The 12,697-nt window shown below is 61.7% G+C and overlaps 1 protein-coding gene across 7 annotated transcripts in view; it reads right to left on the minus strand.

The window, feature by feature from the left end:
- The window catches only part of AATK (apoptosis associated tyrosine kinase), a 31,642-nt gene extending 19,029 nt beyond the window's left edge, over positions 1-12,613 (minus strand). For 2 of the 7 annotated variants that reach the window (XM_036997300.2, XM_036997305.2), the window contains exon 1: positions 12,274-12,613. In XM_036997300.2, the coding sequence (XP_036853195.2) occupies positions 12,274-12,354 (81 nt within the window). In that variant the 5' untranslated portion in view covers positions 12,355-12,613. Of the gene's footprint in view, positions 1-3,142; positions 3,291-11,301; positions 11,371-12,273 lie in introns of those variants that run through there. The other 5 variants (XM_036997302.2, XM_073236067.1, XM_036997304.2 and 2 more) reach the window with 5 other exon arrangements.
- Between the last annotated feature and the right edge of the window lie 84 nt (positions 12,614-12,697).

Below are 12,697 nucleotides of genomic sequence, written 5' to 3' on the forward strand. Positions count from 1 at the left end.
CATACGTTCAATAAAAACCCCAAATTAAAGGCAGACAACATACCAGGAAAAACGATTCACAGAAAATATGTCAAACAAGTGGTGACTCTGTGGCATCTTAGTACACTGATGGAAGTCACTACTTCAGTGCGGAATGGGGGGACTCAATGACATGGGGGAATGTAGTAACCACATTGTTTTTCATGTGAAACCTTCATAAGAGTGTATATCAATGATACCTTAATAAAAATAAATAAATAAGAAAATATGTCAAAGGACTGGAGTGTTTACTTTACAAAGCAATCAGCAAAAAATAAAAAAATACTTTAAGACCCCACCACGTAAACAAAGTCAACCTGCAAATGAGGTAATACCCACGATCTGTCTAACCCACAAGAAAATGTTCAGCCTTGCCCAGAATCAAAGAAATGTAACTCAAAACACAATGTCCAGCTTCCAGACCGCAGGAGGTTTTAGGACCCAATGTCCTGGCTGAGGCTGGTACCCAAGAACCAGCTGCCCAAGCCTTCAGGGGGGCACAAATTGGAGCAGCCACTTGGACGAGCACGCAGGGCCATGCGCAGCTGCCCAATCTTGGGCTAAGTAATTCCTCATCTGGGTATTTAAACTAAGAGGTTATATAACCTGGGGGGCGCACAAATCCAGAACGAAAATGAACAAAGGGTGGAGCACATTATCTCTGCAGAGAACACTTTTCACACGAAGATGTTCATTGCATTTGTAAGAGTAAAAAACAGCCTAAAATACTCAACAATAAAAGAAAGACTAAAAAACAAAGGTACAGAGAGGAGCCAAGATGGCGGCGTGAGTAGAGCAGCGGAAGTCTCCTCCCAAAACCACATATATTTTTGAAAATACAACAAATACAACTCTTCCTACAAACAAAGGTAGAGCGGCAAAAGAAGCCATGAACAGTGAATTTAAGAAGACGTTTCAGGTAAAACAGGAAACATCAGTAACATGGACAGGTCTCGGGGGAGGCAAATGTTAGGGATTTGATTGCAGGGTTGAGGGTTCATAGGGTCCCCCAAATACATACATTTCCTGAGTTTTGATAGATCTTTATGTCAAAACTCATCAAAATTGCACACTTTAAACATGCACGATACAGTTTATTTAAATTATACCTCAATAAAATTGAAAATGAGTCAGGATGTAGAATTGTTTACCGATTCTGAATCCCAATTACGTAAAACAGCAGAAAACCGGAAGAAAGTAACTCAAAACGTGAAGAGTGGCTGTCCTGGGTGATGGAATTCTGGGCGTCTAGTTCTTTCTTGCTGTCTGCACCTGTCATATTCTCTACAGTAAGCCTGCGCTCCATAGAATCACATGTGTGTAATTTCATTTATCACCCACACCTAAGCCCATCACTGCCGCCTTTAAAGACCCTGGAGGCCTCACCACACCCAGAATAAAGCCCAGACCCGCCCTGACATTACAGAGTCCTGGGGTCTCTGCGGGGTCTCTGTTCCCCCAAAGTCCCCCCTGCGGAGCCACCTGGCCAGAGGTCAGCGAGTTCTCCCCAGGGAAACAACGGGGACACAGAGAGGGAAGGCCGAGGTGGCCTTAACCAGGCGACAGGCAATGGATCAGCTCCACCCTGAGGTTGGCGGGCCCGCCCTGAGGGACTTGGGTCTTGGCCACCTCTCAGCGCAGCTGGTGTGCAGAAGGGACAGCGGCTGAGCCGTGTTCTGAGTCCCGGGGCAGCCCTGGGATGCCTCCACCTTCTCAGTGGCCGCTTTCTGTCTGGAGCGGGCCCCTCCTTCCCTGCCCCCAGGCGGGCCCCAGTCGGCCTTGACCCCAGCACCTCCTCAGGGCCCCACACCCCGATGGCCACCTGTCCCGGCGATCCCAAGCATCTCAGACCAAAGCAGGCAGGCAGCGCCCCAGCAGCGGACCTGCTCTCTCCCTCCCCTTGTGGGAGGTCTCCCGGATCCCCTGGCCTCTCCCATGCCCGGCCTCACCTAGGCTATCACGTCCACCAGCAGGCCCAGGGCCCTGCTCAGCCTTCTGGGACCCACAGCCGCTAGGCTGCTTCTTGCCCAGGCCTCTTTTACAATCACCACCTGCAAAGGCCCCTCCCTCTCACCATGCTGACCCCCACCTGCCCACCTGCCGTCTGGCCTGGCAACTGCCCTGAAGAGTAAGGAAGCGATCTGGCCCACCCGGAAGCCTCGGTGAGGACACCATGGAAGGGGATTCCTTGAAGTGACCCTGTGTGACCCCACTAGCAGGCATGCTGTCGTCCATGGAGGGAGAGAGCAGAGGTTGGTGGCCAGTTGGGGGACAGGGAGTGGCAGCTGGAGGCTTGACGAGAATGGTCTGTAACTGGACAGAGGTGGTACCATGAATGTGTGACATGCTGCGACATTATCCACGGTTGTTTTTATGTTATATGAATTTCACTTAAATTAAAAAAGAATTTGAGCAGTCTGACAGCCGCCTAGGCCAGGTCAGGGGTGTGCCTGCCTGTCCAGTCCCCAGCACCCCTAGCTCCCCCCAGAGCTCCTTTCCATTCTGCCACCAGGTGTCCACAGCCCCACTCCTCAACCACCCTCTGGGGACTTGCCCACATCCTCCTGGAAGAGGGGCCACAACCACAGTGGGTGACACTCCTGGGGTCCCCCATCCCGGCGTCCCCCATCGTGGCCAGGTGCCCTGGGCTGCTCACACCACAGCAAGCTCACTCCGCCAGCATCTTGGCCAGGCGCGGGAGGCGCAGAGGACAGATCACAGCTACCTCAGGGCCCCCCCCTCCCCACCGCAGCTCCCTGCCCCGCCCCCATCTGGCCTTGACATTCACTGGATGCTCTGTCCAGTGGAACATGCCCCTCTTCTGCTGGTCAAGACAACACAGGCCAGGACACTGTCCACACATCCACCCCCCATACGCACCCCATGCCCACCCACCCCAGGACCCAGCACCCCATCCTGGCCCCTGACTTGTCCACTCTGCCCCCTGCAGGAGGGGGTTCTCAGACCCCCAGGCTGAGCTGTCTGGAATGTCTCCAGGGAGTCAGTGCCCCTCCATTAACCAGGGCCCCTCCACTAACCGAGTCGTCTGCCCAGCACAGCTGAAGCCGCCAATCCACTCTCTCAACACCCGGCACCTGTCCATGCCCCCCGCCTCGTGACGCACCTCATCCAGGGCTGGCCACAGGCTCTGAGGCCCTGAAGGCTGCCTTCCCTGCTGGCCCCCAGCAGCCTGACGTCCACGGGGCCCGCCCCAGCCTGGCCAGCGAGCCCTGGTCTCGGGCGAGGTCACTGCTGTCCCCGGTACGGCTCACACTCAGGGGTCACCAGTAGACCTGGGCGGGGCCTTGGCCAGGCATCCGAGGACATCCTGGCACCAGTCCCCTTGCCTCCCCCCCCAGCGCCCGCCCGGTGATGCAAACAGGATCTTAAGCAGGAAGGAACCGTGCAACCAGGCGGCGCTTCACTGAGTTAAGGGGCCCAGGCAAGCAAACAGCACGAAGGGTGGTGGTGTGTGCGCCTGGGGCGCCCGGCATCCAGGGGAGCCCCAGAGTGATCCCCCCATGTGCCCCACTGCCCCCCCGCCCCCACCCCAAGCCCCCAGCTGAAGCGGGAGCAGGACGCGGAGGCTCCGGGCAGGGGGTGGGGGTGCACGGAGGTGGCTCCTTCCCAGACCCCGGGCCGCAGATCCGAGGAGGGCGGCGGGCTAGTAGGTGTGGCCGTTGTCACTCCCCTTCCTGCTGGCAACATGGGTCAAGAACAAAAATGTCACCCAGAGCCAAAAAGGGGATCCCCTGGGTTCTAATGTCCGCAGGAGCTGGGGAGACGTGGGGGCCTGGGGCCTCCACCCCCAGGACGGGGCAGGGGAGCACACTCGCGCCTTCCCATGTCCTCATACTCTGGCATTCAAACACGCACACACATATGCTGTGACCCAAATACACACACACTCGCACATTTACATGCGTGCTCACACACTCACACAGTGCTATGTCCTCACATGCTTGCACACTCACAGATATGTGCATGTATTTTGCACACCCACACATTTACATGTATACCCAGAACTCCCAGCACAACACATGTACTCACACCTGGACACATTTGCACACACACACAGGTCTGCACATGCCACCTTCACACACACTGGCAGTCTGGGAGGTGGGCACTCAGCCCTGACCCCCTCGTATGGGACCAGCTCCTGCCAGGACCCTACAGTGGGCCCCCAATGCCAGCCAAGCTGCCCGACCTGCCCGCCCCTCTCGGGCCATCACTGGGCACAGCCCAGGAGGACGAAGTTCCAAAACCTCCATGTGGACGCTGACACCAGAAAGCCACCCACACAGGGGCCCCTCCACACTGCCGGGGGCCACAGGGCCCACCAAAACCAGTCCTCTGGCAGGGCAGGCATCCGGGATGTACCAGCCCCCAAGGGCCAGCCGGCAGGGGGTGGCTTGGTGGGTCTCGCCGAGAGCTGAGTGACACAGGCACCTCCCTGTCCCTCGCCCCAGGGCTGCTCCCCCCACCGACACACCGTCCCCTCTGCACAAATGCGCCTCCTACTTAGCCTCCAGCCTATCCACCTGTCCTCCCGACACGCACGTCCCGAGGCCCGCACCCCCTGGAGCCCATGGACAACGCCCTGGGAGGGCAGGGCCTGCCCATTTTGTTCAGCTGGAACCCTGCTCTGACACCTCTAGCCACCAGGTCCCCAGAGGGACCAGAGCTAGATAGAGGAGTCCCTCTCGAGTGTGGCCTGAGGGGGAGCGAGGGACCACCAGGCTCACACTCTCCCGAGAGGAAGCCTACAGGTGCATGGCCAGACCCAGAGAGCATTGGGGACACACCTGGGCCAGTCAGTTCGACTTCAGGGCTGCCTGTCACAGGAGGGAAAAGCATAGAGAATCGGACTCCCGGGCGCCCGCTCCGGGCCCAGCTGCTAAGGGGCTGGCGGGCAGCCCAGCCCTAACTTCCCGCCCGCTTCACCGGGCAGACCGTGGGGCTGAGGCCGGCTGCAGAGGTGGGGCAGCCCTGGCGGCTGGGCCTCCGCCACAGGTAGGAACGTGCCCTGGGCGGGTCAGAAGGAGCCATGGCCTTACCTGCCTGCAGCAGGCCCCACCATGCAGGCAGGGCGTCCCCTCCAGGCCGAGGGGCCCTGAGAGGCCCCCATGCCAGTCCAGGGGTCAGAGCGGGATCATCCCCCAGGCCACTCATCGATGGGGGCCAGAGAGTGCCTTTCCGGGGTGCCTGCCTCGGGCCAAGAACATGTCAGGCAGCTTCCTGGGATAAACAAAATGGCCCCCATCATGGGGTGCCGGTAAATATTGAACAGCCAGCTCTCTAGAAAAGAGAGAATGGGGGGTCCCAATGAGGCATTCGCCAGCTTCTGGGGTGCATCCTCTCATGGGCCCAGCTCAAGCGCCAGCAGCAACACTGAGCTTGGGGGCAGGAGAGAAGCGTGTAGGTGGTGCCAGCACAGAGGCCCCCACACGGCGGCCCGCACGCAGGACGGCTGCAGTGAAAACACAGCCATGCACACGGACAGACCACGGGCTCGGTGTCGGACCACGCAGACGCCACCACAGACGGGCAAGGGGAAGGCTGGCAGGCGCCCACAGGCAGCACCAGCGCCAGGAAGTCCCCGGAAAGGCACTTGGTGGCGTCCGGTGGCTGGGAAGGCTAGTGAGGCTGCATATGCCACGTCCCCACGGCTATAGCGGAAAGGGGCCGACGCACAGCACTGGGGACAGGGCTGCGTGTGAACCACAGGACCATGGCCAAGGCAGTCGGTAAAGCTGCCCAAGCCCTGGCCAGCCGTTCCCACCATGAACCCCGACAGGGCGCCTGGAGAGAGGCCTGCAATTCAGTTCACTGATGAGGAAAGCGGCAGAGGAGCCGGAGTGGTCGGCGGCCCGGGCAAGGGGGCGGGGTGGGGAGCAGCTGCCAGCACATATGGGTTTCCTGGGAGACAAGACGCTCTAGAATTGGCTGTAGTGACGGCAGCCCAGCTGTGCCTGAAGACCACTGAAGCCTACACCCCACGTGGACGAACGGCAGGGCGTGTGAGTCGTCTCAGTAAAGCTGACAGACGGGCGGAGGCTCCCGGCACAGCCCAGAGCTGGGCAGAAGACCCAGTCCGTTATACAGTCACCATGGCTCCCCACCGTGGACATGTACCCCTGCCCTCCCTGCGGGCCTGAGGCCGGACAGTGGCTCTCAGCAGGCCTGGCTGCAGAATCTGCAGGGCACGTGGCAAAACGGAAATGCAGAGACCCTTGTTCAAAATATTTAGGAATTCTAAGAGAGTGTGAGCACAGCGTGGTGACCTGGGGGAGCCTCCCTGGGGCCGGACCCCCGACGTGGAATCCCCAAGACACAGGACGGCGTCCTCAGCCCCATCCCACAGCAGCCTACTCCCCTCTCTGGCCTGTCATACAGACAGACAGGTTGTCTGCCTGGACAGCCCAAGGCCAGATGGCCAGGGCTGCCCAGTGCCATGTGTCCAAGTGGCCAGGTGGGTGGGGCTACACGGCCCTTCCTTTGGGTTGGGAGGGGCACCACCACACCCTCGCCAGGGCCAGCAAGGCCAGGCCCTGTCACACCCACCTTGGAGGTGACTTGAGGGCTCTACCCAGCCCTCCAGTCCATGGCCAGCGTCTTGCTGCCGCACCTCACACACCCTGTGACAGGTGACCCTCAGCCTGCCCTGAGCTGCCCACTGCAGGGCCAGAGCAGGCACTGTGCCTCATGACTACAAGCCCCCACCCCCAGGGCTGGCATGGGAGGCGGGATCCTGTGCTCCCAGAAACCCCCACACACCTGGCTCTGGGTGGCTGCTTCCACTGCCGACCTAACCCGAGTGACACTCAAACACACTCCACCCCCACTGTGGGGTATGTGGGCCCCTGGCCCTGGCCCTGGCAGAGGAAGGCAGGGGGCTTGGCATGGACACTGCCCACTGCGGTCACCCAGACAGGCTGCCTGGGAACTGGCGTGGCCTGTGTCCGCTGCCCTCGTTTCCTCCCTGGCTTCCTCTGGGGTGAAGGGTGGGGGCAGGGGGGTAGAGGGCAGGGAAGCTTCAGGCTGCCGGTCCCGCTGGCCCTAGTTCCTCTGTGAGACACTGGCTGGGCCAGGGAGTGAAGCCCATCAGCGTCCAGCCTCTCCTGTGACACTGGACACACGTGCCCCCACCAGCTGTGTGGCTGCCTCCACCACACAGAAATGGAGGCCAGGGGGAAGGTGGAGGCCAGTATAGCCCCAGACAAGGCCCCTCTGCTCAGAACCGCCCTGCAGGAGCATCCTGGGGCAGCGGGAACATGCCGCACGGGGCTCAGCAACAGGCTGCAGTGTGTCACGGTCTGGAGGCCGGGGGTCCTCAGCAGGGCTGCGCCATTCCAGGCTACAGGGGAGGGGCCTCCCTGCCTCTGCCGACTTCTGGAGGCTGCAGGTGTCCCCTGGCTGGTGGCCGCACCCCTGAGACCCCCATCTCCATCGTCACAAGCCTTTCCTCTCCCCCAAACCCCTGTCTGCTCTTTTCTTAAGGACCCCAGACATTGGGCCCTAACCCAGGATGGGCCTGAAACATCCTCAGAGACCCGATTTCCAAACAAGGTTCCGTTCTGAGCCTCCGGGTGGGCTTGACTCTTGGGGTTATGCTACTCCACCCAGCAGCCACAACACAGGGAAGATGGGGTGCCGGGGGAGCACCAGCTAGAAGATGGGCTAATGCAACCCGAGGCCATGAAGGCAGGTGGAGAGGTGGTGCGACCCACCCTGGGGAAGCCCCATGGCTGGGTGCCAGCCTCTGGGAGGAATGCACATGCCCAGACACCAGGCCACCTGCTCAGGGCACAGACAGCCCTGCCCATGGAGACTCTAGGGTGGTTACTGCCCCTGACCAGTAGGGGCAGCGTGGGGCTGGGGACCAAAGGAGAGGTGGGGATCTGGCTCCTTCCCAGCCATGACCTTGACTCCCTATAGTAGCCCATAGTGCCAGCAGAGGTCAATACCAGCACAGGGTCGGAGGCCTGATGACCAACCAGGGCCGGGTGGGGCAGGGCTGAGCAAGAGGTCAGGGCCATGAGCATGCTGGGCCCTGGGTAGGGCCTCATGGGCCTCATGGGCTGAGACCCCCACAGATGAGGTAGCAGGAAATTGCACACAAAAGCCAGGGCACCAACATGTCCACTTCAAGTTCACCCAAGGCCAGGGAAATGGTCTGGCCTTGGAGGGACCAGGTCCAGGCTGGCCCCCAGCTCAGGCTGTGCTTGACAGGAGGGAAGGGTGCCCAGAGGGGGTAAGTGGGGGGTCACCTGGTGGGGGTCAGCGGTTCAGGAGGCCATCTCAGAGGGAACTGTGCCCCAAGAGCCCCCACGCCCAAAGAGGCATGCTCTGAACAGCTGGCTGTACATTGCATTTGAGCACAAGGGGGGTGCATACGAGGGTCCACCTCTGTGGGCAGGTGGTGTGTAGGGGTACTGTGCTGTGGTCACCTGTGGGAGTGTGCACATGTACATGGTGCAAGGGATTGTGTGTGTTTATAGGTATCTTGTGCACATGTGAATGCGTGTGACTGTACCTGTGCCAACATGTGTGTGTATCATGTTCACACATATGTGAGGCAGGTGAGTCTGTGTGTAAGCAGCTGCACAGGGGCTTTATGGGGACTCATGGGGGAAAGGCAACACCTGGCTTCCTAGAGAATGTGCTAGAATGCACAGAAACTGTCTCCCCTCCCCTCCTGCCCAGAGGGAACCATGGCCTCCCACTCCCTCACTCCCACATTGGCCTACACCCCACAGGCAACCCCATGACCAGCCTTTCTCGGGTGCAGGAAAGGAGTGAGACCCGGAACCAGCCCCGGCTAGGGAGATGCCAGACCCTGCGCTCAGCAGGCAGCCAGCAGTGGAGCACCATGTGCAGGAGGCAGGGAGCAGGACTCTGCAGCCCGCCCAAGCCCATTCCTGGGGTGCCCTCTTGGCCCTCAAGTCCCCAAGTGCCCCAGTCCCTAGGCCAGGGCAGACGGTGTCCCACTGAAACTCCCTCCCTCTCCATGACGCCTGCATGGACACCTCCACCACAAGGTCCCGGGTACTGTGCACAGGTCCACACTGGGAAGCCAGCTCCCAGCCTGGGAGGCATGGTGGGGGACATGCCATGAGCTGAGAGGTGGGGGGAAGGCGCAGGGGATGCCTTGTCTGCCAAGAGCTTCCCCAGACTCCAAGTCCCACCGATGGGGGAATGGTGACCCCTGCCCCAGGGTAGGCCTTGCCTGGCACTGCCAGGGTGCTCTCCCTCGGTGCTCTATGTCACCAACCTTGTTGACATTCACATGACCCTCAGGGGTGGGCACTGCGGTAATTCCCATCTTACAGTTTAGGGAACTGAGGCACAGAGAGGGCCACAGGGTCATGGAGAGCTGGTCTACCACCAATTGCTAGGGTCCTGGGCGAGAAACCAGGGCCAGACGGCGACCTCACACCTGCTCCTGGCTGGCAGCCTTGGCAGCTCCAGGCTCAGGGGCTCAAAGGCTAGCTGCCCAGAATCCACAGCACCCGGACTGAGGCCTGCACCTGCCATCCACCTGCCGAGGTACCTCAGGCCGCACCTGGTTGGCCGGAGGCCACAGAGGGTGAGAAACAAGGTCAGCCCCTGCCCTGGGGCACTCCAGTGGGAGAGAAGATTGCCACTCTCTGAAGGCCAAACTATTCCCTCCTCCCAGCTGGCCCCAGCTGCTCCTGACTCCCATTTGGCACCCCTCAGTTCTTGGCTTCCATGCCCCACCCATCTGGTTTCCCCAGGATGAGATTTCACAAATGCAGGGCTGAGTCTCAGAGAGGTTGAGTGACTGACCCAAGGCCACACAGCACTGAGGTCACAAGGCTTATATTGCCAAGAAATCTCCATGGTCACCCACATCCTGGGGAAGAGCTGGACCCCAGAGGGGGCAGCCTTTCCAAATGTTTGTCTTTTCAGGCCCATGTTTCCCCAGGAGCACATACGAAGGCACCCTGCCCTGGCCACACCTGAGAGGTGGTGGTGGTCTGGGCAAGCATCGGCTTAGATAAGGCCTCTGCCCCAGGCCACACTGGAGTATGTGCCCACAGCCTGAACCCCAGGCTCAGTCCCTTCTCTAGACATAACTGTCACCATCACCACCCTCAGGTGGGGCCCACCACAGAGCCAGGCAGGATGCAGAGTCAGCCATGGGCATCAGGACCTGGCCTGATGACTGGGAGGACCTCACACCCAGGGCTGGGCCCACAGCTGCATCCCCTACAGACACAAGCAGAAGCTCTCTCCCCTGTGGGGATGGAGAAAAGCCACCAAGCCACTGAGGCCTTGTCTTCCGTGAGTTTCCCCAGACTCCAAGTCCCACAGACTGGTCACCCCACCCCTCCAGAGTAGAGGGTAGCAGTCCCTGTGTACAGAGTGCCATGTACAGAGTACACAGTCTCCCCAGGCACTCAGCCCTCCCCAGGGTGTGGGCACTATCCCATTTCACAGACGAGAAAGCTGAGGCTCAGGGGAGTAGGTCGAGCAGAGGGACTCTGGGGTAGGATCCGGGCTCCCAACGCAGCGTTTAGTGGGAAGGCAGGGGGCCCCACCTCCAGTCCTCCCCAGTGCCCATGTCCGGCCAGCACAGAGCCCCGCGCCCCAGCTCATTCCCAACATCCCCGTCCAGGCCAGCCCTGCCGGCAGGCAGCGGGACACAGCCAGCGTTCCCCTCCACTTGACCCACACTGGAGACCTCCCCTGGCCTCCTGACAACTTTTCCCTCTCAGTCATCAAACTACACTTTATGATTACACTGGTCCCATCTGTTTACACCAACACTTGCAAGAAGCCCAAGGCTCTGTCTTCTCTCTAACATGGGGGAAGGGTCTTGTGGTCAGGGCACACCTGGGTGCAGGCGTGGGAGGCGGGTGATTGAACACCGCTCAGGCCAAGTGTGAGCCCCACAAGAATGCACGAGGCGGCAGCCGGGGGGCCTCCTGCAGCCCAGGGCCAGTCCCGGCACACACACCATCCGCCCTGCTGGCAGTCCCGAGGCCGGATCCCTACCTCCCAGCTGGCAAGCTGCTTGGAGCACCCCCTGAAGCTCTTGGACTCCCGGCCCTAAAGGTGGTCGGGGCCTGGGGCTGCTCAGCAAGGCCACCTCCAGCAAGGCCACCTCAGGGCCCTGCCAGAGCCGCTGCCACCTGGATTCTGGTCCATCCAGGGTGACACCATGTTCTCCAAGCCCTGGGAGGTGCCTGGGAAGTCATGTCTGAGCCAGTGACTCCCACATCCTAAGCCCAACAGACAGACCTCCCATCAGCTCACCGTTCCCGAGGCAGGTGTCTTCAGACCGGGCCGTGCCCAGGGAGCCCCGCGCATCGCTGTACACACTGGGGCTGCTCCAGGGAGGGGGACCCAGGAAAGCTTCCGTGTGTGCCCAGCTTTGTTTTGGCTGGATCAGCCTGTGCCAGGGCCCCAGGGGCATGGGGGTGGGAATTGGGGCTTGGGGCCAGGACTCCAGGGCAGGGGTTCATCTCCCACTTGACCCAACAGGGGCCAGGCTCATGAAGACAGAGGGAAGAAGGCCTATCACTTCCTGGGGACAGGTGCCCCGGCCCCTCCGCCCACCCCAGCTGCTCTCCGCTGCCAAGAGGCCAGGCAGCCGAGGGTAAACAGGCTGCGGGGCCACCAGTCTGGCCAGCTAGAAGCCTGGCCCTGGGTCCCCTGCAGCCTGCTTGGTAGTGCACCCCGGCCTCGCCCACTGTCTAGGAGGCCTAGGAACCCATCTCTGCTGAGTCTCTGCGCAGTGAGCTCTGTCCTGTGAGCTGGGCACTGCTCTCACCTCCCTGTGCAGGCTGTTGGGTGGCCAGGCGGGCTGCCCGGAACCGGCTCCCAGCGTGGGGAGGAGCCTTCCGCGCCCCCAGGGGCCCTCGGTCCAGGCCCCTTCCTCCCTCGGACCTCTGGGGCCAATGCAGGTCCTCCCGCCCCAGTTACCTGTGCCAAAGGGCCCACAGACACACAGCGGTGCCTCGGCTGCCCATGCCACCGCCAGAGGCCTCAGCTGTACGGGTGCCAGCCCCAGGCCTTCCCGCCTCTGAAACCGGGGGCTTCTGGGGTCCGGCCCCAGCCTTGCCTCTGCGGCTCCGCTCAGGGTGGGGAAAGGGTTAATTTCCATGCGAACTAGGAAACCGGCGCTCAGGAAGCACCGTGTCCGCAGTGGGGAGAAGCGGCGGCAGGGCAGGTCGGGGGCAGCGGCAGGGGAAGAGCGCGGGCGAGGGGCGCAGCCGGCGGACTCACCGGGGTCGAAGTGCGAGCTGAAGGCGAAGCTGGGGTTGAAGAAAGACGACGACATGGCCGGGGCCGGCGGCGCGGCGGCATCCCCGGCAGCGCTGCGCTCAGGACGCCCGCGGCCCCGGCCTGCGCCGCGCCATCGCCGAGCGGCTGCCGCAGGTGCGGAGCGCGCCCTGCCTGCCGCGCCGCCCCCGAGCGTCCCTCCGCAGCCGCAGGGCCGGTCGGGCGCGGGGGGCGCGGGGGGCGCGGGCGGCGCGGGCGGCGGCAGAAGAGGCGCCTCCGCCAGGCCGGCCGCGGCGCCGCGGGGCTCCCGGCTGGTGCAGCCCGAAAACACCGGCGGGAGCGCGCAAGGGGGGGCGCCCTCCCCGGCTGGGGGGGCACGGAGGCGCGCGGAGCGGGAACCGGGTGGCCGTGGGGGCCCCGAGGCGCG

Source organism: Manis javanica, chromosome 4 (assembly GCF_040802235.1).
Source record: "Manis javanica isolate MJ-LG chromosome 4, MJ_LKY, whole genome shotgun sequence".
Taxonomy (NCBI): Eukaryota; Metazoa; Chordata; class Mammalia; order Pholidota; family Manidae; genus Manis; species Manis javanica.